This window comes from Sylvia atricapilla, chromosome 4 (assembly GCF_009819655.1).
Source record: "Sylvia atricapilla isolate bSylAtr1 chromosome 4, bSylAtr1.pri, whole genome shotgun sequence".
Lineage (NCBI taxonomy): Eukaryota > Metazoa > Chordata > Aves > Passeriformes > Sylviidae > Sylvia > Sylvia atricapilla.
The window spans coordinates 49,883,847-49,910,567 of record NC_089143.1 but is presented as its reverse complement, the minus strand read 5'-3'; the positions used below and the strand labels follow the sequence as shown (position 1 = coordinate 49,910,567).

General features: G+C 38.7%; 1 protein-coding gene across 1 annotated transcript in view; it reads left to right on the top strand.

Annotated features, from left to right (window-relative positions):
* The window catches only part of BANK1 (B cell scaffold protein with ankyrin repeats 1), a 135,474-nt gene extending 109,593 nt beyond the window's left edge, over positions 1-25,881 (top strand). The window contains exons 9-16 of the mRNA XM_066317873.1: positions 17-113; positions 1,619-1,915; positions 4,792-5,079; positions 14,594-14,662; positions 15,788-15,972; positions 19,130-19,193; positions 23,701-23,750; positions 25,624-25,881. Coding sequence (XP_066173970.1) covers positions 17-113; positions 1,619-1,915; positions 4,792-5,079; positions 14,594-14,662; positions 15,788-15,972; positions 19,130-19,193; positions 23,701-23,711 — 1,011 coding nt within the window. The 3' untranslated portion in view covers positions 23,712-23,750; positions 25,624-25,881. The remainder of the gene's footprint in view (positions 1-16; positions 114-1,618; positions 1,916-4,791; positions 5,080-14,593; positions 14,663-15,787; positions 15,973-19,129; positions 19,194-23,700; positions 23,751-25,623) is intronic.
* Positions 25,882-26,721: the final 840 nt, after the last annotated feature.

Genomic DNA, 26,721 nt, shown 5'->3' with positions numbered 1-26,721 from the left:
TTGTTTTTCTTTCTAGAATTGTGCAGCAAGTGATTTCACTAATTGCAAGGAGGAAGTGGAAGACAGCAACACTTATGAGCTTATGTTAGGCTCAGAAACTCCACCAGCTGTGGGTAAGTCCTGTTGTTAGACAGCACTGTTGGTACTGGTCAAATTAATATATTGTGTGCTGTGTCAGATGAATGAGTTCATGGGCAGAGAGGGCAAGTTACTCTATCACTTCCAATTTCCACATGTTACTGCAGCTTCCAGGGAGGACAGATGTCTAAAAGGAGAAGGAAGATGAGGGATTCAGTTGGGAAAATAAAGTTCTTGCTCAGTAAGAGAGACTTCAGTGCAACCACCCTTCCTTTTAAACCCTGAAAATTTGTGATCTCCACTCTGAACCTAGAAAACTTCTGAATTCTCCAAGCTCTCAGAGAAGAACTTGCATAAAAGAGGAGGCACTACCTACAGGTGCAGTCAAGTCCTGTGTGGAGGCACAGATTTTGACAACAAAAAGTTCACATTTTGCAGCTTGATGTTCCTACTTCCAAGCATTGATTGGTGACAAGCCTGTTGATGATCTGTGTGGTCGTATGCATTCCCTTTGAAAACTGCAAAGTTGCTTGTTTGCGTTTACCAATGGCATATATTTTGCATATATCTTACAGTATTATAGATCTATGAGACTAAATTTAATCTTCTTTTTATCTTGTTGACAATTTTATTTTTTCAACTGTCTCATACATATGAAAAGGATGTTTCTTACTTGCTAAGTTCAAACTGGTTCCTTTAGCACATAGAGGTAGATGATAGACACTGTGGAAAAACAGGTTTGCTCTGATAAAATTTTCACTGCCTCTGTCACATTGTATATGGGAACAGCTCAGGGTGAACACCTGAAAAAAGAGCACGAATTGTACCATGTTAGCCTGGTAAATGCCCTAACCTCCCATTTGAATCAGGCATCACCAAAGGAAAACTCAGAATGGAAACCTACCACAAGAGCTCAGTAAAGTTTGCTGACAGATTGTGTAGTTTAATCTGTTATGTTGCTGAGGTTCACTACTAACATTTTGATGCTGTACGTAGTGATCAAGATGTACACTTTCATGTCCCTCTACTTTGTTCTTGATTTGTGGGTCACTAGAGACAGAAGAGCCCTGTTTGCACAAGTCTACAGTCATCTCTCCCATAGACAGTGTCTATTTCATTTTAGACAGATCCAAATTAGCACCCCAATCCCATTGTACAAAAAGCAGTAACACAGATGTATGAGCTCAGGCTTTATTTTGCAAAGTGTTGCTGTTTTTAAATAGATAATAGGTAATAGAAATTCTGGAGGCAGGGAAAATGTGTGTGATTTCCTTCTGACAGCCACTCTAGAAAAGTTTAACATTGCACACACGAAGATGGTGTGTATCAGAGTAGCAAGATACAACGAAAACTTCCACTGTTGATTTAGTAAATATTTAAAAAGCTCTTCACTGATGGTAGGAATTTGACAGCTTTCTTACTGTATCAGTTCATAAAAGTTTTATTAGCCATTGTGTTGCTTCTGTAGGAATTCTTGAAACAAGAAATGCTTCCAGATGGCAATTTTCAAATGAAATAATGCTTTCTTTAATATTAAAAGCCAAGCAGAACTCAAGAGATCAATATGAAATTGGATCACGATGTCAACAAGAAGTCGAGGTGGATGCGGAAAAGAAGGATGACCTAAAAGACAGCAGAGAGGAGACAGAATATGAAGATGAAGAAGAGGAGGATTCATACAGCCTTCACAACAGCCCTGCAAGTTTGTATGCCAATGTAGGGGATGAGCTCCAAGAGAGCAGGAGAGATTGCTTTTACTGCAAGAGGCCGCCCCCTCCTCCCCCTCGAAATCTGCCTGGCATCCAAAGACAGGACGATCTGCGTTACTCATCACGAGGTAGGATCTTAGGAGGGAAACAACCCAGGATACAAACATGTGCAAGGACAGACAATGTACTGCTGTAGAGATTGGTTTGATCACTTCTAGCAGGAGCTGGGCAGGATGGCCCTAATGCTACAAAGTAAGCTTGTGAATATGAGGCTCTGCAAAACAAGCCTCTGCATGTGACCTTTCCTGCATCAAAATACTCATTACCAGGTTTGTCAGGTAACACTGGGGTATGGGCTGCTGGCTTCATCTTTTCCTCACTTCACCTATCTCAAAGAACTGCCAAATACTGCATGGTGCACTGGATTTACAAGAGAGGCTTGAAATAAAGATGAAGCATGTATTTTTGTCAAGTTGACTTCATTATTTACCATTTTAAAACGTTAAATGCTATCGTGATTTAATATACAAATATTTACTAATATTTAATACACAGCTTGAAGTTTCACAGGTAGAATTAACAGAAAGTGGCCATGCAGAGAGAAGAGTGTCTCACTACATTTTAGCCAATGTTGTAGTTACTTAGAAGTAAAAAGTCATATTGCAGATTGAAAAGAAAGGCAGAAATTCTGACAAATGCTTTGCCTTTTTTCCCTCTTTTTAATATATCTGCCCCAGTGTAAGAATCTAAATTTTGTGTTGTGGTTTGATTAAAGTGATGGGAAACTCAAAGTAGTATTGCATCTGTTTCAGAGGGATGATCATCAATTATTCTCACTGGGAAAAGCAAGTATGCAAAATAATTCAAGTTTAAATACCAGTTTTAAATAGTTGCACAGGGAAAAAAAAACCTTCTTATTTGTCATAGACACTCTGATAAGTGTGCACACAAATTGCTTTTCAGTTTCTCCTCAGCTTATTACTGTTAACTCTGTTTTCAAACGTGGCGTGACCTATTAGAGTCTTAAATTACCATCACCAAGCACTCTGATGTTCGCATAATTAGGCAGAAATAGCTTGCTATAGGTAGGGGTTTATCCTGTGTTCCACTGTGCAGGGAAGAAATGGCTATAGGTAGAAAGTTGTAAGTGAATTCTAAGAGAAAAGGGAGCAGAATAAAAGTAACATTAAAGATATGTTTTGCTTCCCACAAAACACTCAACTGCATGTTGATTATAAATAAAGGATGTGTGTATAAATGAGGGATCAGTTTTGGCACACAGGATTTGTTGGTGTAGGTTTGTCATAAATGCCTGTCTTGGAGTAGTTCTTATATGGCTACATCACCACAGTAATGTGACTCTCTCTGCCAAACGCTCGCTATCTGCATGTGGGTACAAGCAGAGAAAGTTTCCCAGTGTCCTGTGCCAACTCCTGTGCTGGTAAAGCAGAGTTCATCTAAAAATGCTTCTGTGGGAATAGTAAATTTAAAACATGCTCTGAATTATTCTGTGTTTAGCTGTGGTTTCATTACTGGGGAATGGGGTATCAGAATTCCTCTAGATGAGGATGATGCTTCCTTTCAAAGAGGAGCTGTAGTGAGCTACTGCTACAAATTTTCAGCCAGCTGCTTGCTTTTAGGAGTTGCTGTGGAGTACCTCGAAGGCAAGTCCCCTCTTCTTCAAGTTTGTGTTTTGGCAATGGCCTTAGAGTGCCCCCTGTGGGAGTTAAAAGAAAGAATGTCCTACAAAGACACAGAACTTACATAGTGACCTGGAAACAAAATATTATTCATATTATACATAGCAGGAGTATTGACACCATTTGTGGTTTTAAAACCTGTATCTTAGTCAGAATGCATGTTAATAGTACATACTATTATTAATACATCCCATTAACAATTATATCCCACCTACAAAGGTTGTTTAGCTCCTCTGAACCCATAAAGAGGTAATTCTTTAAATAGCAGCCAAAGGATTGAGGTAATTCTTTAAATAGCAGCCAAAGGATTGGAAACACTGGTAAGTGACCACAGCTGAGTTTAGCAGATACACATATGTACAGGCACTAAATTACAGCACAAGGGAAACCTGAGTCAGTACAACAATTCCAGGCAGGTCTACTGTTTTTGCGGGAAAGACAGGTAATCATGCCAAGGAAGTTATAAACATTTATGGGAACACCATCCTCAGTGACAGCTTCTAACTCTTAACAGTTTGTGGATGTTTTAAGGCAAATCAAAACAAACCCAGGTACTGGGGATACCATTTAGTGCTGTAAAATCAATGCCTTTTAATGCTATAAAAGGAAAAAACTAAAGAAAAGTAAGTTCTGAGTAGTTGTACTATGAAATACATGAAGTACAGGGAATACAGAGAGATGAACATACAGATAGAATACAGAGGAAGTTTTTGGAGGAGGGAGGATTGGATTGTCTTAGCATAGATTGTAAGAGGTGATACATTTTACCTACATTGCAAAGGGCTTTTCAGTTTCTTTTTCACCTTGGCCTACAGTAGATCTCTAAAGCCCTAAAAACCGGTGGGTTATTGAAGAGGTGGGAAACACAAAATCCAACATTTCCTTATTTAAGTTTCAATTCTTAAGTCATTTTTGCAACAGGTAACAAACAGCTTGACTTTCCAGAATGCCAAGGGCCACAGATCCCACTTACTTGGCCTAACCATGTTAGTTACATGCTCCTGAGAGCAACTGGGGCACCCAGTATTTCTGCAAAATCAATCCATTTATTTTGTGGCTAATAACTAAGCATCTACATTTGATAATCTGATGTGAAATCATGAGGAGGCCCTGAAGTTGGAATTATTCCTTTGGGGCATCCTCTCTACCGAGTTAGATGATCAGAAGTCTCTGAAAATGAGAGTGGTTTAGTTTAGAAGTGAAATGAGGTCTCTGAGCTACTTTAGGAAACCCTAAAGCCTAAAGATAAGTCATAATCTCCTCTCTTTGCCCTGTGTATGCAACAGAATTCCTTCGTTTTTCAGAGAGGAATTTTGTGATGGACAGGAGTAAAAGAGAACAGGCTGATGGACTCACAGCCGCATGCTGCAGAGAAGACCAAGGTACCTGCGAGGAGGACAGCGAGGAGGAGGAGCACCCCTACACCTGTGTGGCACTGGATGAACGTGTGTACGACCTCATCCTGGGGCAGGAGGAGCAGGAGGAGAAAAGGAAGCACTGCAGGTCCTTTATCATGAACAGGCCACCAGCCCCTGCGCCCCGGCCCCTGTGCTTGCCGGTCAGAGAGGAGAACACTCCCTACATAGTACAAGGTCAGTGCTGCTGCCGTGTCAATATTTTCTGGGAGAATGTAGACCCTCCTCTTGGTCTCTTGGAGCTGTAACACTTCCTAAAAGACTAAGATCCCTGTTCAGCTGCCTTCAAATCAACACACTGTTTGTTTCAGTCAACCTATTCTCACCCTTCAAATGAGTTGAGCACATCTCTGAATAATTTTCAGTTTGCATCAGAGATAGTATCGTGGTTTTTATTTAGCTTTTTAAAAAAATGATAATGTGATAGAAAATGAAGAATCACTGGATTAGCTGTGAGTATATCTGTTAGAGCAATGCAATGTAGAATGTGCTATTTGAAATGCCTGTCTTTCCAGTTTCTTTATCAAAATGGTTTTACTTAAGGCTGAAATCTCTCTCCTAGGTTTTTTTTTTTTTTTTTTTTTTTTTCTGATGAGATGAATTCTCTTTTCTGGGAGAAATGCCTGTGTGAGGATTCCTCTTTCAAGTATCTTTTCTCCAATTTGAGATGCTAGAAATGGGCATCTCTAGGTAGGATCATTATATTTCTTGAAGGAAAAATTATGACCTTTTACCACTTCTGTGAAAACTGGGAAAATTTTTTGAGCTGTTTCAAAGGGATTCAGATATCTTTGTAATCCAATTCAGACTGAAACCAAATTTGAAAGTAACAAAAGGCCTTCAGTGAATATACTGCAGAGATCTCTTTGTAAGCCCCAAAATCCATCCTGCCTGCATCTCCAGCCTCTTCTACAAAAGCCTGCCAATGCATAAAAATAGGTGGTAAAAAAATAGGCTGTCAAAGATACCATTAGATTGCGTACTTCATGCTGTGCATTTTTTATACTAAAACAGAATTAATACTACCCAGAACATCCTACCAAATACAGAGTAGCACCTCCTCTTTCATGCCTGCTTCAGTCAGTGGTTTCTTTTATTCTTCCTCGAGGCTGTGTAACTCCAGGTTAGGGCCAGAATGCACGGGCTAATGCATTCATCATTTAGTCGCTCTTTCTTCAGCATATTCAGGAGGTATAAGTATGCATCATCACAGTGTAATCCAAGAATGGATGGATGGGTATAGGGGGCTTGTTACAGCTACACAGAAGTGATGAAATTACTTGTTTTACTGAGGTTGCTAGAGCAGTGTCTCAAATCTTGATCCACCATCATTATAGATAAGCCAGTGACTTGGCTGGAGATGCATCTCCTTAGTGGAGATGCTTTATTTGGGAGATTACTTTTGCTGTCTTCTCTTGCACTGGAATGTTTCTGCTTTGTTTGTTAGCTAAGGCAGACATGCTATCAGAGGAACTGCTCTGATGGGGCTGTGGTTCACCAGGTATATATATTCATATGTACACACACAAGTTTTTTACCTTTACTTTCATAAGTGTGTCATGGTAGACAAATTATCTTCCAGTAGTTCTGTGGAATCAGCCTCTGGCTCATATTCCTTTGCTTACACAATACATGAGGAAAAATGGAGACACTTCAAGAAAGCTTCAGCTGACCACTCGGGTCTCTGTTTTCCTACCTATCCTGCTGGTTCCAGACCTAGGACATCTCATTTTTGTCCAGGGATTCTGAGATAGCTAATGAAATTTTAGACAGAAAGGATATGTCTTCAGCTGAAATATTTTTTCTTGCAGCTTGGATTCACAATTTTTTCCTCCACATTGGTTAAAAAATTCCCTCTCCAGTCCACCAACATCCCAATTTCCAATTTATTATTTTTGACTGCTTGTATTTGATTTAAAAAAGATTGCTTCATCTGTATGAACCAGGAAACTGGATTCCAGTCCATCATTAAAATCTGCATGTGTCTGCAGCCCTTCCTTTACAACTTAAGCAGTGTAAAATACTCTAGTTATGCATATACACATTTTTCATCCAGGAAATAAATTGATGATAGTTTTGGGGTTTGTTTTCATCTGTTATATTAAAAAGAGCATGACAGATATTGCAAAGGCAAATAATCAGAAAGTTAGAGTTGAGGTAGTTTTACCCTTTCTCCCTGCCAGGAACATTGCAATACAGTAATAGCCATAGGCAGGTATTTATCTCAGATATTTTCTTTCATTTCATGTATTGTTTAAAGTGGGTGAGTATAAAAAACTTCAGTGTTTTTCATTTTCTTTAAAATATAATTCATGCCTGCTCCTAGGCCCCCTGGGTTGTTTCAGACCCTCCTGTTATAAACCCTTTGATTCTGCATCCACTGAGTTTTGGGGATGCCCAGTATGAAGTACCTAAGATGAGGTGAACAGCATTACGTAACACTTTACTTATTCAAAGCAGAGACACCATTGATTTCAGTGGCCACTATGAGTTCTCAGAACTTGAAATTAAATCCTTACTGTGTCTAGTCAGTACTCTGATGTCAGGCATTACAAGTTAGATTGCTGTCTCAAATGGCTTGTCTGACCTTTGGGCTTTGTTGGAAAGAGAAGTCCTGTCCTGCAGAGCAACTATTAGTTACTTAACTGAGCCATCCTTCCCTCCTCTGTATTCACTTTCTATTTGCTGAATACCTTTTACTTTATAAAACAAATTATTTAATATCCCTGTGAGAAACAGATTGTCTTCACTGCACAGTTCTTGTTGATCTTCAGAACTGTTCCCTTCTGGCATTCAGTAAGACACAGGTCCTGTGAAAAAACAGAATAGAGTTTGATGCACTGAGGGGGGCTGTGTTAAGGCCACACATTTGCTCACAAATGGATCCTCATGTACTTTGGGAGTTCATGGAAAGCTTCATTCCCCAAGGGTTGCAGAGGCTGGTGTGATAGTGCCATGCAGAGATGCAAGAGGATTTTTTTCTTGAACTTCATGTACCCATAGATGGGCTCATTTATTTGGGGAAGAAGTAAGCATTGCATAGCAGAAGTGCCTTTTGCCTCCTGGATTGCATGCAGGTGACTCTTCTAAATTCATTTTTATATCCATCTGGAGAAATCAAATGGCTGAATTTCCATGAGTGCTTTCACCACACATTGAATGAAGGCCAGGACATTACAACACAGTATCTTCTCCTTTAAGCGAAGTGGTGGTGCTTCCATGAGAATAGTAGCAAACAAGAAGGCAAACAAATAGCTTTCTTTGTAATAAGCAGCTTTCCAATACATGGAATATCAAGTTTATGCTGGGCAGAAAGCCTGCTCAGCCTGCTTTGTAGATTATTCCACTGCAGAACAGGATAGGGAAACTGTTTATCTATAGAAAGCAAACATTGGACTTGACAAGAGTCACTTTCACAGCAAGATCTACACTTCAAACTTAGGCAGTAAACACTCAGTGATGCAAGTTGTCATAACTGAACTACCACAATTTATAGTTTGAGCATCTGCCTTGAATTTGCTGACACATAAATTCTGGGAAACATGGGGGAGTTGAAAGATTTAAAACATAACTGTTCTAATCGCTTTTATTCAGTTTCATTACTATACTTTCAAATTTTATGAACATTCAAACTGCTGTATTGAACACTGGTAAACAGACTGCATTATTAACAGAGAGTACATTTGTTCTTTAATTTAGGCCCACTGCAAGGACTTTTTCTTGTGTATGAAAGGCTCATCAACCAGTTGGGCTGCAATGTGCCAAGTAGCTCATCCAGATGGTATGCACACTTACTGTGCTCCCTTACATTCCGTAGGTGCTTAGTATTCCTCTGAAGGTTATTTCAGTGTTTTGTTCAATTGTCTGCTGCCAAAACAACTGTTAAATAAACATCTGAAGGTGTTGTGTTTTCAGTTTAGAGTGCAATTTTAATGTTCCCTATTGAAACCAAGTTTGATTAAGCTGGAAACCAAAGTCCTCAGTGTAGGTGCATGACAGATGCATGCCTTTCTGCAATGCCCCTGCCATGTCTGAAGCCTGACCCACTAGGATTCCTTCAGGGTTGAGGATTACATTACTGTCCTGGTTTAGTCATTTACCTCTTATCACAGACCACTAGTATGAAAGAGTTTCTCTGCAGCAAGGATACCTGCCCTACTACAGCATAAATTTCCTATTCTATAGCCTTTATTTCTTTGCAAATCTCTCAGAAATCCTTGAAGGAATCTATTTCCCTTCTGTACACTGAAAACATTTTGCTATTTAAAGATGGCTGTTTGTGGGACCTCACCTTAGGGTTAAAAATTAGAAGTGGAAAAATATATTTTTCAGTTACTGTTCCAGTGGAGAATAACATTCTCATTGCTCATCAAAATCACAGGGTATGCAGAAGTAGTAGCATCCAGTGGATATTTTTAGGGAAGCAGAATATCTCACATACAGAGTAGACAGCATAAGCCCACTGAAGTGGATAAATAAAACCCAGAACAGAACTGTTAGTGTCTTGGAAACTTATCAGGCTGATTACTGGGAAATACAGTGATCACATCCTGAGTCAGTAATTCTTATTATGCCAATTGTTTAAATGCTCTAAAGCAGGGGTTTCTGAAGTGAAGCCTCAGAGGCCAGGCAAATTGCAAAACATTTATGTCCCACAGAGGATTTTGTAGTACTCTCCTACAGTGAGTATAAAGTACTGCACTGCAGATGAATTTCATTATGTATTCCTAACTTAAAGGTGATTTTTCCATGAATGAAATACTAGGAAGCACTGTTTGGCTGACAGACTTTTTACAGACCTAGTTGGGAGTGGTGTACCAGCTTCACCCCCTGTCTTCATTCAATCAGATTTTTTGCTATCTGAACTTTGGTAGATTGATACAAGTACTGAATAAGGTGCATAGAGAAAATAATATTTATGGGATATATCTGCAAACCAAACTGTTCCAAATAGCATATTTGTAGTAAAAACATTTAGAGAGTCCTTCCCTTTTTGCTTTTCTCTACTCAAGAAAAAATGGGTCTAAAGACGTATATTCACGTTTTACATGCTGGAGTAAATACTCTTGAGTATGTTGCTAGAGGCCTTCCAGCTTCCATGATCCACTAAGTTAAAATTCTCACAAGAGCAGAGGTGTGAGAGTTGTTTTCATTGTGTGTGGTACTGAGGTACACAGGACACTGACACCACCCTCTGAGCAGCACCTTAAACTAATCACTGGTGCCTCTTCTCACTCACTCTTTACGCCTTCTGTAAGAAGGGGGTTCTGGTATTATTTTTATTATCTTGTTTCAGTGTAGGGGAGTCATCTCTGTAAAGTCTCCTGAGGTCCCTCTGTGACCAAAGTTGCTGGTATATTAAGAGATTTGAGCTCATATTTGTCAGACTCAGAATCTCACTGCAAATTGTGAAGGGAATTGCTGGTGAGCATAAGTTCAATTTTGGATTAATACTTTCACACTGTCATTACACCACAATTCATTTTCATTTTGCTGTTGGTCTGAGAAAATGGAGTGGTTCATTTTCAGCCAGCTAAATAGCTGTGGAAGGAAGAGGCTGCCAATAGGCTGTGTAAGTTGGGATGAGTGGATGTGATGCTGTCACTGAAAAGTCCCGGCAACGTAAGGAAACAACATGGCAGGTTGGTGTTTCTGCAGGTGCATTTGGCATCACTGAGTCTTTACTCTGATGAAATGACTGTTGTGTGTTCTCAAAAACATCTTGAGTGTCAGACTGCCCTGTTTAGGCCTGATCAGAATTCCTGTACCAGTGTAAATGTGGTCACTTGTTTTCCTGCACTGATGTGCTTAAAACTGCTCAGTCTTTTTCCCTTTGCCTTGTCATGGTGTAGATGTACCCAGACACTGATGCTACCCCCACAGGACAGCTTCTGAGACTTGAGCCTTTGTTACCTTTCACCACATAGCCATCTCCTCCACAACGCCTGGACCTAGCTAGATCAAATTCATGAGCCATGATGGTATGCTTTTAATCCATGCCCAGCTGCCTTGCCTTGTGAAAAGAAAAAAGTCTGTTTACAAGGTCCCATTTCCTTAAGTGATTTCATGTTATGAGTCACTGGAATTTTTTTTGTTTTAATTTTGAATATGTGAAATATTTTGTATACATTTTGGGTCATTAATCATCTCTTACAAAACTTATTGGTTAGCATTGCATTGACGACATCTCTTGAGTCCTCATGCTGAGTGATGTTCAGTATGTTAGCAAACAAAACAGACAAAAGGAAAATGAGATCTAAAAAGATGGGAACAAACATCTGCAGAGTTCTCATCTCCTGAATAATAAGCATCATTCTACTATATTCCTTCCTTAGTATTCTCTGTGTATTTGTCATCTCTTGCTGTGCTACATCTAATTTACAATCCAATCCCTACCAGAAAAAAAGAACTTGGAGGATTTATTTGCCTAGGTACTATGCATGCACAATTTAAATGTTAAAATGATTAAATAATGTGGAAAAAATTGAGTGGACAAAGACTGGAGTATCTCCCTGCAATATATCCTAACCAGCAATTCACCCCTCCTCCTCCATTCTTCCATTAATCATGAATTAATTACATGACGATTCTAAAATGAATGAAGCAAAAACCTACTAAGAACAAGGAGGCAGTTTGCAAACCCACTGTAATTTGCAACTCAGTTGTGTTACTAAGTGCAACCCTAGTGTACTAATTAATTTGAATTATCACTTAGCCATGTGTTCATATAAAGATTTTGTTTTCCTGTATTTTAATTTTGAATGTTTCCTAAGGAAAGCAGTCATAGATAATTTTGTTTGGAACATCAGCTCAATGAAGCTGATGAATAAATGCATCTTGAATTTCCTAAGCAAGCTGAATTCAAAACAGTGGTATTTATTAATGGATTTTTTTAATCACTGTGTCTTTTTTCCTTCGTGTTTGTGCTACTGAAAGTGTCAAGTAAGTATGTATTAGGTATGATTAGCTCATATATTCTTTCAGAGAGTAGCTTCATCAGTCTAGCTTTGTTTGAATCACTAGTGCATAGTAGAAACTCTGGTTTCATTTTTAGAGATGATGTTACCAATTCAACAAATCAGGCAACATCCCTCATAGTTTAGATGAATAAAATATAAATTAGAAACCATATCTTAGTTGATCATTGCCTCTTAGCTGATATGAGTTCTTCTCTCCCATAATCTAACTCTTCCCGTGTTTTGATTTCCTGTGTTTCTTAATTATGTCATGAAGCAATTTTTGAAATGTCATAGTGTGACTCCTTAACATTACAGCTTTGTCTTAGAACTTCAATTAATTCAGAAAATCAAATTCCTGTTCCTTTTGTCAACCTGCAGCTATTGTAAAAACTTTCTTTCTCTTTTTCTAGGCCCTTTATACTCACCACAGTTTCTTGCAGTTTGTTTCTGTAAAATGGTCTTCTTAATTCCGAATTATACACACAAGACTTAGATTTCAAATGTTTCTAATCCTCTTGTGGTGCTAATCATGAAAATATTGACCAGATTTCAAGCCTCATAGCATTATTTACCTGCATGTGCAGACAGCCTAAAACAACATCTTTAGTTAGTCTGAGATAGAACAGGCAATTCAGAGTTCCTTGGATCCCACTCACTTTCCAAGCCTTACAGTAGGGATTTTCCCAGAGTTCTGCATATTTGCCACAAAATTTGTGTTTTGTCCCACTTTTTAAATGTCATCTTCTGGTTTCATGGCCTATTAGAAAATATTGCAGTCATTCTCTCTGAGTTTGCTTTGCTGGAAGAATATTGAGGTTACATTACATTCCCAAAGAGAGATCTTAGTGCTTGAAACATGAAAATGTATTTAGGGCTTGCAAAGAACTTCATCTGTATCCTGTAGCAGCTGAAAAGAGGAGAGGGAATGAAGTGGAATTACTTGTTAGTTCTCTCAGCCTCCTTTAATTCTGAGAAAGTGCAAAAGGAGTTTGTTGTAGACAAAAATTAAATGGCATATATAGGGTCAGGACATTTAATATGTAGATTTTGACTTACGAGCATCTATAGGAACTTTAGCCAGTCACAACATGATTAAAAATCCAAAAGGATTCTCTTTCTGGTCATACGGATGTTATTGAAGGGTGCACAGTAAGTATGATAGAAGTACTGGAACATTTTAATCAGATTATCTGTGCAGAGAGGCCTAGAAAATAAAAATAAATATATCCCTACTTGAAGGACTGTGACATTCTGACACTGTAAAAATTTGTAATATTAATATTACTTTACTGAAGGAATATTTACTTTAGCTTCCATAAAAAACAATGGAATATATCCCTGTGCAAGATTACTCGTTTCTTTTATTTCACTGCTGTGTTTAAGTAGTTCATAAGTAATTGGAAAGTAGGAATGAAAGGGTGAATTGCCAGAGTTCTTCCTAAACCTATGGCAGTTGTACAGTGGAGTGTTCCTGCCTTTCCAGGCATTCCAGAAACAGGCGTTTGTTTTCACTGACCTCAGCCACACTGAATACTTGCTGCCAACTAAAATCATTTCAGCAAGATGTGGCCCATAAAGTGGTTTCAACAATTTTACTTTACACTGGAAGAGTAATTCCATTTCTGATTACTCCAACACTGCAAAACTCAGCAGAAATTTCAAAGCCTATCAATTAAAGTGGTTTCCAATCAGGCACATTGTTGAGAATGTCCCTTTTCCTCCTTATGCAGTAAAATTCAGGCTGCCTGCATTACCTCTGTGCTCTCATTACTTTAATTTCATCTTAAAAGGAAATACTATTCAAGTAGAAAAGAAAACACTGCAACCGTACTTAGTAGAATTCTTTGATAATTACAGAGAAAAGTATTTAAAAGTTAAAATCTATCAGTGGCTGAGCTAGGGACATAAACAGAGAGCGTGTCTGCTCTGCTGCTTGAGCAGAGCTCCCTTGGCCTGGGCCTTGGTCCCCAGGAAAATATTTGCTCCATTGAACTGGCACATTTGCTGCATTGCAGTGATGACAGAGGATTACTTAATTGGCAGGAATTATTCTAGGTTCTAGATTGTCAGTTTGTTTAGCAAAAATCAGAACTGAGACTTGAGAGAAAGCTACTGCCACACAGGCTAAGTCAGAAACTGAGCAATTCTCCCCTTCTGGGTGTTACATATGCTGCCAGCAAAAGTTTGAGTGTAGCATTTCAGGGTGTATTCATTCTGGCTGTACTCTGAGCACTTCACAGGAGTGGGAATGATGAGCTACTGTGACAGAGGGGTTGTGCTTTGCTGTTTCTAGTGCTGAAATGAAGTAGGCACAAATATACACACAGACTTTCTTCAGCAGTGTCACTATTGTCACCTGTTAATATTGGGGGGTTTTCTGCCTGAGCTTTCCCCATAAAAAAAGGAACAGGCTACTGTCTGTACCGTGTGAAGAACTCTGAGATCCTGTTGTTTCTTCTAAACAAGCACTATGCTAGTGTGATAAATCCTTTTAATTTTCTTCAAAGCTTCTTGTAATGTTTTCTCTAACATCGATAATCCTGCCATTCTGTGCAACAGAACAATTTTTCACGTAATTAACATTAGACAGACAAGAGGGTTGAAAAATACTTCTAGACTAAAACAAAAAATGTATTCCAGCCTGCCTTTATGCGTTTCCTTCCTTCGTTGAGAAGGTGTGATAGTTTACATTGCCATTTTTCAACTTCCTTATATTCTGAATTTTGTTGCAGTGTTTCAGCAAAGGGCCTGTCGTGTGACCAGTGACAACAGCAGGACATACTGCGAGGCCAGGAATCCTGGTATGGAATTTAATTTAGCTCTTTAACTGCCTTGATATTTTTCAGTAGAACTAGTGAACACAGTCTTGCTGTGACTTGATTTTGGGTGACTTAGCATCTGTTTTGCTACCTACGATTTATATCCTTAATGGTATTGCAGCATTAAGAGGTCAGATTAAAGAAAAAAAAATAAAAGTTATAGTCTTGTAGGAAAGATTTGTAGAGTGAGAGTTACTTTACACTTTTTCTGTTTCCCTTCATGATTGTGGTAAAAGCTAAGAAAAGGAAGGACAGGAGGGCTCACCTGTGCAGTAATTCCAGCCATGGAAAGACAGAGGTGGGGAGAGCAACCATTCTCTCCTGGGTACCCCAAGATGCATATAAAATTAGTTACTTGTGGCAGTCCAGTTGTTATTTGAGCTGTAGCACATTACAAAGTAACTACTATAAATTCCATTAATGGTACCCCTTTGAACAATCCTTCCTTGCTTGAAATGAAGATAGTGGTGCCTGATGTAACAGAAAAACTGACCCAAATCATGCTGATGGTTTAAACTTTTATGCTGGCCCCACTTCCCATGCAGTGAAATGTGCAACAACCTCATAGAGGGCTCAGAACTGCGGCTTCACAACTGCTCATGTTTTCTGGATCAGCCCTTGCAGTATCAGTATCCTGGGAGAAGCAGTGCTACACCTCCCTGGGCTAAGCTATGAATCTGATAATGCACATCTCCCTTCAGCTGTATCATAACCTCCAGGAACACTGGGCTGCAGTGTTTCCTTGTTGCTGCAATGTATTCAATAATGTATTTCCTTCCTTGGAAGAAGGCAGTCTTGTGAAATTTCAAGATGCTTCCTGACCAAATTTCATCTGCAAGTTTTGAGGTATGTAATGTATGATGTTGGAGAAGAAAGGGATAAAAAGGCACTGTGGATATTTTATATAGCAACCGTTTCCTTTAAAATGTCAGTACTGTAACTGTAGTGCTAGAAGGAAATTCTTTTATGAACCAGCACTAATGGAAAATCCATGGACCAGGGCAATAGTAATGAAGGAAATGTTTGCAATGCTGCTCTACTGCCAAAGAGTAGAAGTAGTATCCTCACTGATCTGTTGCATTTCTTACTTTGTGCATTTTGTTGTAGAAGCACACAGAGGCTACACTGAGACCATAACTTACAGCACTGTGGAACACAAGATCCCTCCTGAACAGGAAGAACTCATCCACTTGCAGGAACAGGTGAAAAAGGGGGAAATTTCTGTGGATGAAGCCCTTGACAGATTTAAACAGTGGCAGAACAAAAAGCAGAGACTACCATCCACTCAACAGGTATGAGTTTGAAATTCATTACTTGATAGGAATCTTGATCAGATGTTCTGTAATCAAGTTCATGTGTTTTGGCTCCTGCATGAGGTCAAAAGTAATAATAATGATTTATATGCAAATCTGACTTCCCAAGGAGCTTGGTGGTTATGGTTCCATTTCCACTGTTGTTTGAGAGGTTTTCTGAGTTTGGTTAAAATCCAGAGTTAAATATGCTGGTCTCCTAAGACTTGTGTTTTAAACTGTTGAATGATGTGCATCTTTCATGAAACCATAAACCTTGTCACCAAACAAACCAAATGTGCTATTAGCAGTGTCACTAACAGAAACATGACTATAACATACATTTATTCTAGCAATTAAAATACATTAACTTACATCAGGCTTTATGCCTGTCTGAAAGGGTTGAATATACTCGGTGAAGTCCACAATTGTTGGCAATGCTCTACATTACAACTCCTTTGTATTCAATGTATGCAGTAAATTGATACTGTAGTAAGTTAGCCAAGACTCCATTTGCTTCATGTGGGAAAAGCCAATTCTTTATTCACATAACTTATTTTATACAGTTTTCACAGAGCTCATGTGCAACACCTATTGGCTGATACTTTCCTTATTATTTCGTTTTTTTGGTCAGAAGGTGATTTGTGTGTACATGCTAAGATTCAGGTTGTTTACATTTTTCCTTTATGGGTTGTCTTGGAACAGATCTTATTGTTCACACAGATGCACTTATTTTTCAACCCAAAAATAGGTTGTTGTGTATAGTGGTTTCACATTCACCAATTTGTGTTTTCCAAATTTAGTGTAGTGATCTGAGTGTCTCTTGGAATTATTTACCCTTATTCCTGCTGTGAGATAGGATTAGGAGAAAAGGAAGGCTCAGACTTAAAAGGTATAAAGATAGATTTATTAACACACACTAAAAGAAAAAAATGAGAATAAAAATGAAACCTTCAAAACACTTCTCTTTCTCACATACTACTGTTTACTTTCTCACTGACAACATAAAGAGACAAAACCTGGGATTTTCAGTCAGTTTCACAACTTTAAAATAGTCTTCCATCAGTTCTTAGGGAGAGGAGCCTCTCTTAGAACTCCAATGGAGGCCCTTCCACAAGAAACAGTTCTCTGGTGGCTCCCATGTCATGAATCTGCAGCCACCCAGGGAATTCTGCAAACTGAGAAGTCCCTCCCATTTGGCAGCTTTCCTGCCAGCTGCACTATGGGCATATCAGTTTTTTTAGGGTACAGTTTAAGGATGACTATTCTAGTATAAAACAAAGATTCTCTTCATATGTCTCCAAAATCATCCTCAACTCAAGAAACAGAGATCTTCTTTTTCCCTAGGGGCAAAAGGGCTTCATATCTCTTTATCTTCTTCTGTTCAAAATTCTCCATTGGATCACAGCTATATCAGTCCACAGTTATGACTAGAACTTTGCATCCCCCTAAAAAGCATTCTCTAATTTACAGGGATATTTTAGTCCATTCTTCATGGCCTCACAAGTGAAGTCCAGCCCAAACTAGGCAACTCTTCAATCCTTTCTCCCAGCCTGGGACTTTCACTCTCTCTTCACTGACTTCTGTCTCATGCTGTGTCTCCGTACATTTCAATCACTCTTTTTCTCTCACTCAGAGAAGGGTTAGTGCTTTGTAAGTCCCATCTGTCAAGGAAAGAGCCTGGCTGGCCCAGCCTGCTCTCCAGGGCAGCTGCTGGGGCCCAGTTGTTACCTGCTCCTCAGGCTGGAAGGAAAAGAGCTTCCTGGGCTCAGCTCAGCTTTTTATAGGTGTATTCACAAAAGCACATCCAGCTTCCTCAGTGCTTATACAACGTGTCAATATCTAAATATTGGCCTCTGATAGGTCCCTGTCCTCTCCAAAGGAGACTCCAAGGTCCTTACAGGGAACTGCTTCCTCTTTAACTAAAAACCAAGCTGTGTTAACCTATGTCATTGTGTTAACGAACTTTTCATACCAAGATTGTTTTCGCATGGGAACTTGCAAATTGCTTAACTACACTTAGAAGAGATGACAGGCTAGCTATTAATTTAATAGAGCAGGCCTGATTTTATGAGGCCTTTCTTTTATAATTCTTCTACCTGTCACAACAAATTGAGGTGCACAAAAACAGAATTTACAAAAGCCCACACACTGAGTCACTGAAAGAACTGCATCAAAGCTGCAAGTCATGGAGAGGAGGTTTGTTAATTACTTCTAAAAAGACACATGGAGGAAGAGGTTATGCCCTCATTTTATATGAGGTCATGCATTAACAAAATAATTCTTGTTGTCGTTGAGTAGAAAGAGGAAAAGCAAAGCTAGTCTGCTGCTTTGCAGAGTGAAGAGCTATCAGATACTGCCAGCAAGGAGAGTGCTCTTTGTGTTTGCATCTACCAGAAAGTCTGAGCTTTGTGATCACAGTGGAATGCTTAGAAGCAAAAGTGCAAGGGCCTGGAACAGTTTGGGGGGCCATTTCCCAAGCTGGGCACCAGCAGCACAGAACCAGGATGCCACTTTGCAAATCCATCTGCAGCCAAGCGTGCGGATGAATTGCTGGTATTGCTCTCAGGGGCATTTCTTGTGGAGGAAGAGCATATCTAATGTGTGCCATGATAGCAGCACCAAGTTGTAAGTTTGTCTTTGGGTTTTTTTTGATGAACTATAGATGCCCATATTTCAAGGAAGATTTACTTGGCCTGTTTCAGTGCTTCAGGGGAAAAGCTACTTTGCAGTGGCGTTTTTTACCCTGCATTGCATGTGTGATTTTCTTTGGTTTTGTACCATAGAAAAGTCTTTTCTTCTTGCTTCTCTATAAATGTGATGAACTGACTTCATGCTGTCACTGCAGTTTTTTGTCCTTCACTTGGATTTTTGAGGGAAAAAGCACTTCTGGTGGGGATAACTCCACAAGAGTCTTAGGTAAAAGTGCTAAAACTAGCACCAAAATATTTTTCAGTGTTTTAAAATTGTTTTCCAGCATACAAAGGGTTTGTTTTCCAAATACTTGGTGTTCAGAAAGCTAAAGAATCCAGCTTTTTATGGTGTCATACAATTTCTACAGTAAACTTCCATTACTGATTTCTGCTGTTGTTTTTATGCTCATGTTTTTGTTTTTTGTTTTTGGTTGGTTTTTTTTTTTTTTTTTTTTTTTTACTTAAAGGAAAAAGTGCATCACCTTAGAGACACCACTATCAGAAACAGACAAGAAAATGAAAACCTGAATGGTAAGTTGCTCTTTTTCTGCCTTTAAGGACTCTGCTGCCTTGAACTGTTATGTGTAGTGCAGGAGTCTCATCCAATCCCTTTTGGATTAGGCATTGAATTTGTAATGAACATTTTTTGTATCTGACCACATTTATTTTAGAATAATCAGGCCTTCAGCAATGTCAAGATTTCATCCCAAAGATGAACTCACTGCGAGTTAATGGGGCAGAAAATTTACCAAGTCTCTGTGGCTCAGCTTTTCTGTAGCCTATTTCCTACTGCATCATCACAATTTGGGTAGATGGCTTCTTTAGAACAATTTGCTTGATGACTTCAATATTTTATTTGTAAATCAGCCATCAACTTGCAAATTCTTGATGAACTTTCTACTGCTACAGCAGTTTTTGGCAGTATTGTGATCATTATTTAAAACTGTATCATTGGTGATTTAAGATGCCTTTTTCCCTTTTTGGGGGAAAAAGGGGATTTTTGGAGTTGTCCTGTGCAGGGCCAGGAGCTGGACTCTGTGATGATTCTGGGTGCCTTCCAACTCAGAATATCCTATGACTCTTTGTGATTCAATGTTATCTACAATAGTATAAAGCATCTGCTTTTCCCATAAATGGTTTTCTCTTATTGTTACAAAAAGCATCTGTTAGATGGTATTGGTTTTAGGCCTTTGATTTCTGTAAACTTCAGGACCTATACTGAAAGGAAAATCGGTGGTTTTTCACATTGGACTTAGTACCATTTGTCTATCTCTATTTAAAATTATCACCTAAATGTGTTATTTCCTTATTGCAAGAGAGAAAAATAATGCACAGTACTGCTTTCATTATTCTCTTAGACAACGTTGTATTTATGTGAACTTCTGCAGTACTGTAATTAATTAAGGGAAATTCCTGCTGGCCCAGTAGCAGCTTTTCAGTCCAGATATTTCAGCTTTAATATCCTCTGTGGCTGGGAGCAGGGCAATGTCCTGAGCAAAAGCCTTCATAAGGTGATCAGAGCCTGAGGGCTTGGGATCACTGCAACTCATGAGAACACAAGGGTGACTCTTGGAAAATATTTGTCTGTAGGGTTTCATTTTAAGGCCACAGCAGCAGTCCTACCTCTGTAGCTGTCCTCCTTCTCCAGAGTCCATTATTGAATCACACCAGCAGAAATGTAGTATCAACAGCAGAATTGTTAATTTTGTGAAATTATCCAGTAACTCAGATAATGATCACTATATTCCCTTCTGATCCTAACCTCACTGCCCTGTTACAGTGTCATACATCCTGTGATGCATATAATTCAGCAGCTCTGCACTGCAGAAATACAGGGGGAAGAATCATTATGGTCTGTGTCCAGCAAGAGAAATCAAATATTTCAGTGCTTGAAAAAAAGGACTTCCTCTAGAACTGAAAGCATATCAATGGCAAGAGTAAACAAAGATCACAGAAAGTGGACCTCTATGTCCAGATATAAATTGCCTGAAACAAAAATGACAATCACTTTCTCTTCTCCTTTGAAATTCCTAAGGAAGCAGACCAGAGAGCATTCATTTGAGAGACACTTGTTTCACATGCCATGTAGTAAATTGGTATGTGTGAATGTCAGCAGTCCTCAGATTTATTCAGATAATGTTAGTTTTTATATGTCTATACAGACTCTCCCTGCCCTTTAAAAACATGGGCCTCCCTCTCTAGAATCCATGTTTGAAATCAGGATTTGGATTGTGTTTTTCATAGACAGTTTTTGAAGTCTTGATTGAGGATTTAAAGAGATCACATCTGAAGTCTGTTAGAAACAGAATTTGATTTTATTTTAATGGGAAAGGAAAATATCTCCTAGAAATTAGTATGACACACAATTTTTAGTTTCTTGATAAGTTTGATCTTGCTTCCACTGTAGTGAAGTTATTAATAAGAGTGGCACTAATTTCAGTCTTCCATTATAGCATTTGATGCTATCTCAAAGTTCATGTCTCATTTTGTAACAGTTTAGTATAGGACTGAATAATGCCCTACAAAAAAACCAACCTGCAAACCAAAAGGTTCTGCCTTCACTCTTGGAGTGAAATATCTACAAAACCCTGTTTAAGAAAACTAAATAAGGCATAGGCATGAAGAACAGTCATTTGTGGAAAGTACAGGCAGGGACAATGCTTTAGCTCAGTACTGGTCTGGCACACATCTGGTCTGATATGTAGACATTGACAGTATTTTTTTTTCCCCAAGTGTTAGCCAACAGGCCAAAACCAACAAAAACAAATACCTTAAATAAAATTTCAGGGAAATACATAGAAGATTTTTGGACAAAAGCTCCACTTTTAAGTCTCAGGCGCCCAGGTTTTTCAGGGTGCACCACCAAAGTACTGAACTAGAAGTAGCCTATTGTCCATAGGAAACTTTATCTTTGAGCAGGCTTAGGTAAGGTTGGAGAGTCTTGGATTTGTTCATGTCCACTAACAGAACAAATGGCAGCAGCTGAGACAATATTTAGGCAAGGATTACTAGACAAGTTTCCTTTAAAGTTCTAAAAAAACAATCCAGTTTTCACGTGCATCCCACATCCTTGCTTCCCTAGCACGTCGGGAATATTTAAAAGCTATATGATGCCTACCTACATCACTGGGCATTTGAATTATCTATGTGATTCTCATTTAGTCATTTCTGAACATGGAATTTCAAAATCTGCCTACTATTGCAGCTATATTATGGCACCTTGTGTGTCACATCCCACAGATTTAGTCATCCAGCCCCTAAAAATATGCACAAGCTTGCAGAAACTACATAAAATGGTTTGAATTGCCTGTAGTTAGCTATCCCCTCATAGCTAATCTCTGCAGAGCCTTGAACTTGTTAGGGAGGGAAGTGCCAGGTCCCTCATCAAAAGTGGAAATGACTGATGCTCTCTTCTCCAGGCTTGGCATAGCAGCAAGAACTGACTATGAGGTGTCCCTGCTTCATTGCTAGGTAATGAGCAAGACAGAGGACAATCTATAACTCAGCTGGACTTCAGGAGACAAATACTGCATTAAGTAAATGTTAAGCTTGATTTATTATTATTGGTGGTGGTGTTACTACAACCATTATTATTTCAATGCCAGCAACTTCTATAATGGCTGAAGGTAGGTCTTGGAAAATATGTTAGATGTTTTAGTAGTCCTCCAAAGACAAATATACCCATGGGACAAATGAGAAATTCAGTCTTTGCATATGCTCAGTCTTGGCTCCTTGGCAAGACTGGCAAGGTTAGTGGCCTGCTGTGGAAAGGTCAAAGCTTTTTCAACAGGCTACTCAACTGCAAGCATTTATTTCTTAGCTGTTAAAATCAGTAGGTACTGACACTGAAAATGGCCTTCCTTGTCAAGAAGGGCAACTTTACTAGCTGCTGCACTTGACATTTTAATACTGACCTGCTCCTGTAAGGTTCTCTAAGTAGTCAGGTAATCCACTGCAGTAAAGACGTTCTCCACAGAATTTCTTCTTCCACATTTTGATTTCCAAATCTGTAGATGCCCAGCTTGCTGCCAAAGACCAAATCTCTTTCCCATCTTGATCCAAAAAAACACCCAGAAGAGCACTATGCACATTCAACAAACTGGCAGGTTATTGATTACATTTGCTATCCAAAATGTCTGGCTTCATTCCCCAGCCCTCATCAGTGCCTTGTTTTTAGTCCCAGCTCCTAACAGATTGCTTATTCATCAGTTGATGCCTCTCCAGCTTGCAGGTTGTATCTAAGTAGAGTTCCCTGAAAACTAAAAAACACCCCTTTTTTTGAGCACAACCACCAATTTCTGCTGTCTCTGCTAGGTCAACAGGAACATGAAAAAAGACGGACCCTAATTTTGGCATTTGGATTCACAGGCATTACAACTCCTTTAGTCAACTTAGCAAAGTTGAAATAACATGGGATCCTGAAGCACATACAAGCTTTTATATGTTTGGACAGTGAGGAAGTAAAAAAAAACCCTGCTTTTTTCCTTCATGGCTTCAACAGTATTTCAGTCAGGACTTCTAGTCTTGAAAATACTTACTTTTGATAGTTTATAATAGTGTCCATTGGGCTTGTGAAGGAACATCTTTAGACTGACTGACTTCCAATTTCTTGAGCTTCACATGATGCTCAAAGTTTAAATCTAGAAAATAACAAAAATCAGTTTCCTACTTATTTGTCACCAAGTCAGGTCTTTTTGAGGCAAGCTCACAGTCCCACTGCTGACAGGAGTTCACCAAGGCAATGAATATCCATGTATCTCTCACCTCTCCTAATTGCCACCAAGAGAGACCAGCCTTGCTGTTGGGAGTAAGATTTGTACAAAATCCACCTCATGTCATTCTCCCACACAACAACTGTTTATTTCTGTGAGTGTCTCTTGCTCCCCTGCTCCCAGGGACATGTGTTGTCTTCATATGTGAAGTAAAGTACAAAAAAATGACTCATTGTAGGAATGAATAATTCAACTTCAAAAGATATTTTGCACAAGCCTAACTTACTGATTTAAATGGTTATTGATTGCATCTTTTTTCTTTTTAGTCTACAACTAGGAGCCCAACAGACAAGGAACAGATGCCTAATTACCCGAGGTAAGAGCAGGTATCTGGATGCATGCACACACACAAATATTTGTCATGGAAACAAACACTTGTGGAGGTACTTTCCATCAGAGTGCATCTGTGTAACAGGAGGATGGAAGTCCATCTCAGACAGAGGCTCTGATTTCGCAAGATAAGCCATTATCATCACACAGTCTGGTTTGTACTACAGCTTCCTTTTTACCAGCTTATTTTTGTTTAGTGCAGGGCAGATTAGCAAGCAGTGAGACACTGAGCTCACTTGTGGGTGCAGCTGAAGAGAGTTCCTCCCAGTTATTGCCACTAAGGCAGGGTATGCACCTAAAAACTGTATCAGAGTCCAGTCCTACATCCTGATTTCACAAGCAGTATCAAACATATTGACTGAAGTTGAAAGCCATAGGTACAACATGTCCAGGCTAAACACAAGACCAATGGTCATTTCAGTGTGGGAAGCTTAGAGGTGATGATAGTGTCTCCATAAACAGCAGAATTTTCCAATGGTTGTGTTGGGTTTGGGGCATCTAATGACCTCCGTAATAGTTGGGGGGGTTTAATTATTATACCTGTGTGCTTCCATTTATATCTCATTGTATTACTATTATATTAAGATATTCTTATAGCATTAATATTTTTGGTATTATTATGTAATGATATTAAGTAATATTTGTTCAAAGTAGCAAATTGATGCAATTCCTAAAGACAACTGTAATTTTAAAGGCTTTGTTAGCTAAGTGACTGTGATTCAATTTGCCTCTCCAACTTTTCCAAGTGAGGGGACTGCAGTGTGTTGTTATTTTTTTGGACCAGAAAATGGATTATCTTTAATGGGGTCTCTTCTACCACCCTACTCTCATGTGAAGGAGAGGGAAGTTGCTTCTTGCAAGAACTGTGTCCATGTCTGATTTCTGGAGCCACCTGCTCACTCGAGTGCAGTGTCCACACCATAAAACAATAGGTGCTGCTATCTCTGCTTAATAGCTGCTGCTGCTTATCCTCTGAATCACTTATTCACATCTCCCCTCTTCAAAAGTCCTCATAAGAACAAAAAAAAAAGGTCTTATGAGCTGAAAAATGAAAAACTATTGCTCCTCTTTCAAGAGGCAGCTTAACTCCTACATGGGCATTCCTAACGGAGCTGTTTCCTTGAGTGGAGATGAAGTCACCTACACTTAATGAGTAAAAAAGCTTTGAATTTTAAAAGCTCTGAGGCTGGAGAAAACTATTACAAAAAAAAATGGGTAATATCAGAGATGCTTATAAATTCCAGATTGCTAAAGTGAGATGAATCATGCAAGGGGAGAGGGGGAATTACCCCTGGGATCAGAATAGGTGATTTCTGTCACTTTAAGAAAATAATTATGTGGGAGAGAGGTGGATTAGATGTGGGAGAACTTGCAAATACAATTTCTCCAGAACGTTCAATAAATTCTGCTTGTGAATTATCCACATCAAACTGCAAGGTTCTCCTCCTCTGCAAATTATGGCCTCTCCATAGTTTTCTTGCTGTTTTCTGTCTTCAGATTGATTCAAAGAAACCATTTCTTATTTAAAGACTAATTTCAGGGAGATTTTTGAGTGTTTGACTGTAACAAAAAATTGCAGATAAACATTCAAGACCTACCTTTCTATTGCTCATGTTTTAACTCTCCAGACAGTTGAGTTTTCAACTCCAGTGCAAAGTTCTTAGCTAACTGAGCTAAGAATCACATTTTCCTTCACAAGGTAGGAGGAGGATAAGGGAATTAATATCCAGCTGGGTGACATGCAGGAAGAGAGTGGTTTTGATTCTCTCATACTCATTTCAACAAATACAGTTTGATCTTATTCTAAACAAATCTGACCAGTCTATTGAATAACAGGCATTTTTCTCTATTACCTGCAGGGTGACTCTCCAGCAGCTGCACATCACTTTCCTCTGCTTGGCATCCCACACGTGTTCCAGCTGTGCCCTGACACCCTCAGGCTCCAGCCCATCCTGCATTGAGACTGCTCTGGGATCATTGCTGCACTTCCAGTGCCTTGGATTCTCTCATCAGCACCAGCTCTGGACAAAGACCAGTATCACTAAAGCAAATTTATAAGGTTTCTTGTAAAGTCATCAGTGAATTTTACACCTTGTCTTTGCTTTTCCTTTTTCCAAGATGACAGCTGACAATTTATATAAAGATGTATTGCGTGCTTTGGTTAATAATTTTTTTAAGTCATTTCAGTTTTTCCATTGTGCTGGATAAGTTGTTTAAAAGTAGATTTTATGCACAAAAGAGAAAGATTCTAAAAGGTATAAAGATTATTAAGTGAAAGTAAATAAAATTTTGCTTCTACTTTTTGTTGAAACATTTTTATATTAACTCTGTATAAAAACTTGTTTTTCCTAGAAATAATTGTATTTCATCACCAATTTAAATAATTTTACTCCCATTAAAGCTAATTTCTGAAGTCAAACTATGTAAACCAGCGGTAATTATCTACTAATGTATTAAAATGATTCCAAGAATTCGGTTTACAAGGAAATTGTGGGGGTTTTTTTAGTAAGTTGACTAAGGTAAATTATATCCAGAACAAAACCAAATCACTTTCTACTGCATTAACACAGCAACAGAAAAGGAATAAATATGGTTAATGGATATAATGGTCTTCATTCCCATAGTATTATTCTACAAAATTTAAGTGAGCATGTAATGATACAATATTATGCAAGATGGCTTGCCCTATTTCATGCACAAAAACAAGGAAAACGATCTCCTTAACCTAAATACATTTTTCTCCTTGAACTACACGTTAAAGTGACACCCAAATTTGGAAGAGGGGAGTGGATTTAAAGTTCAAGCCCTCAAGGCTCATATTATTTTTCCAATCCAAATAAATTATTGTGCCAAGTGAACTATTAGGAATAAAGATAAGCCAAAAAGCCAATGTTGGAATTTTAAAATAATGACAGAATCTTGAAAGCACATAGATTTAGACTAATTAAAAATCTATT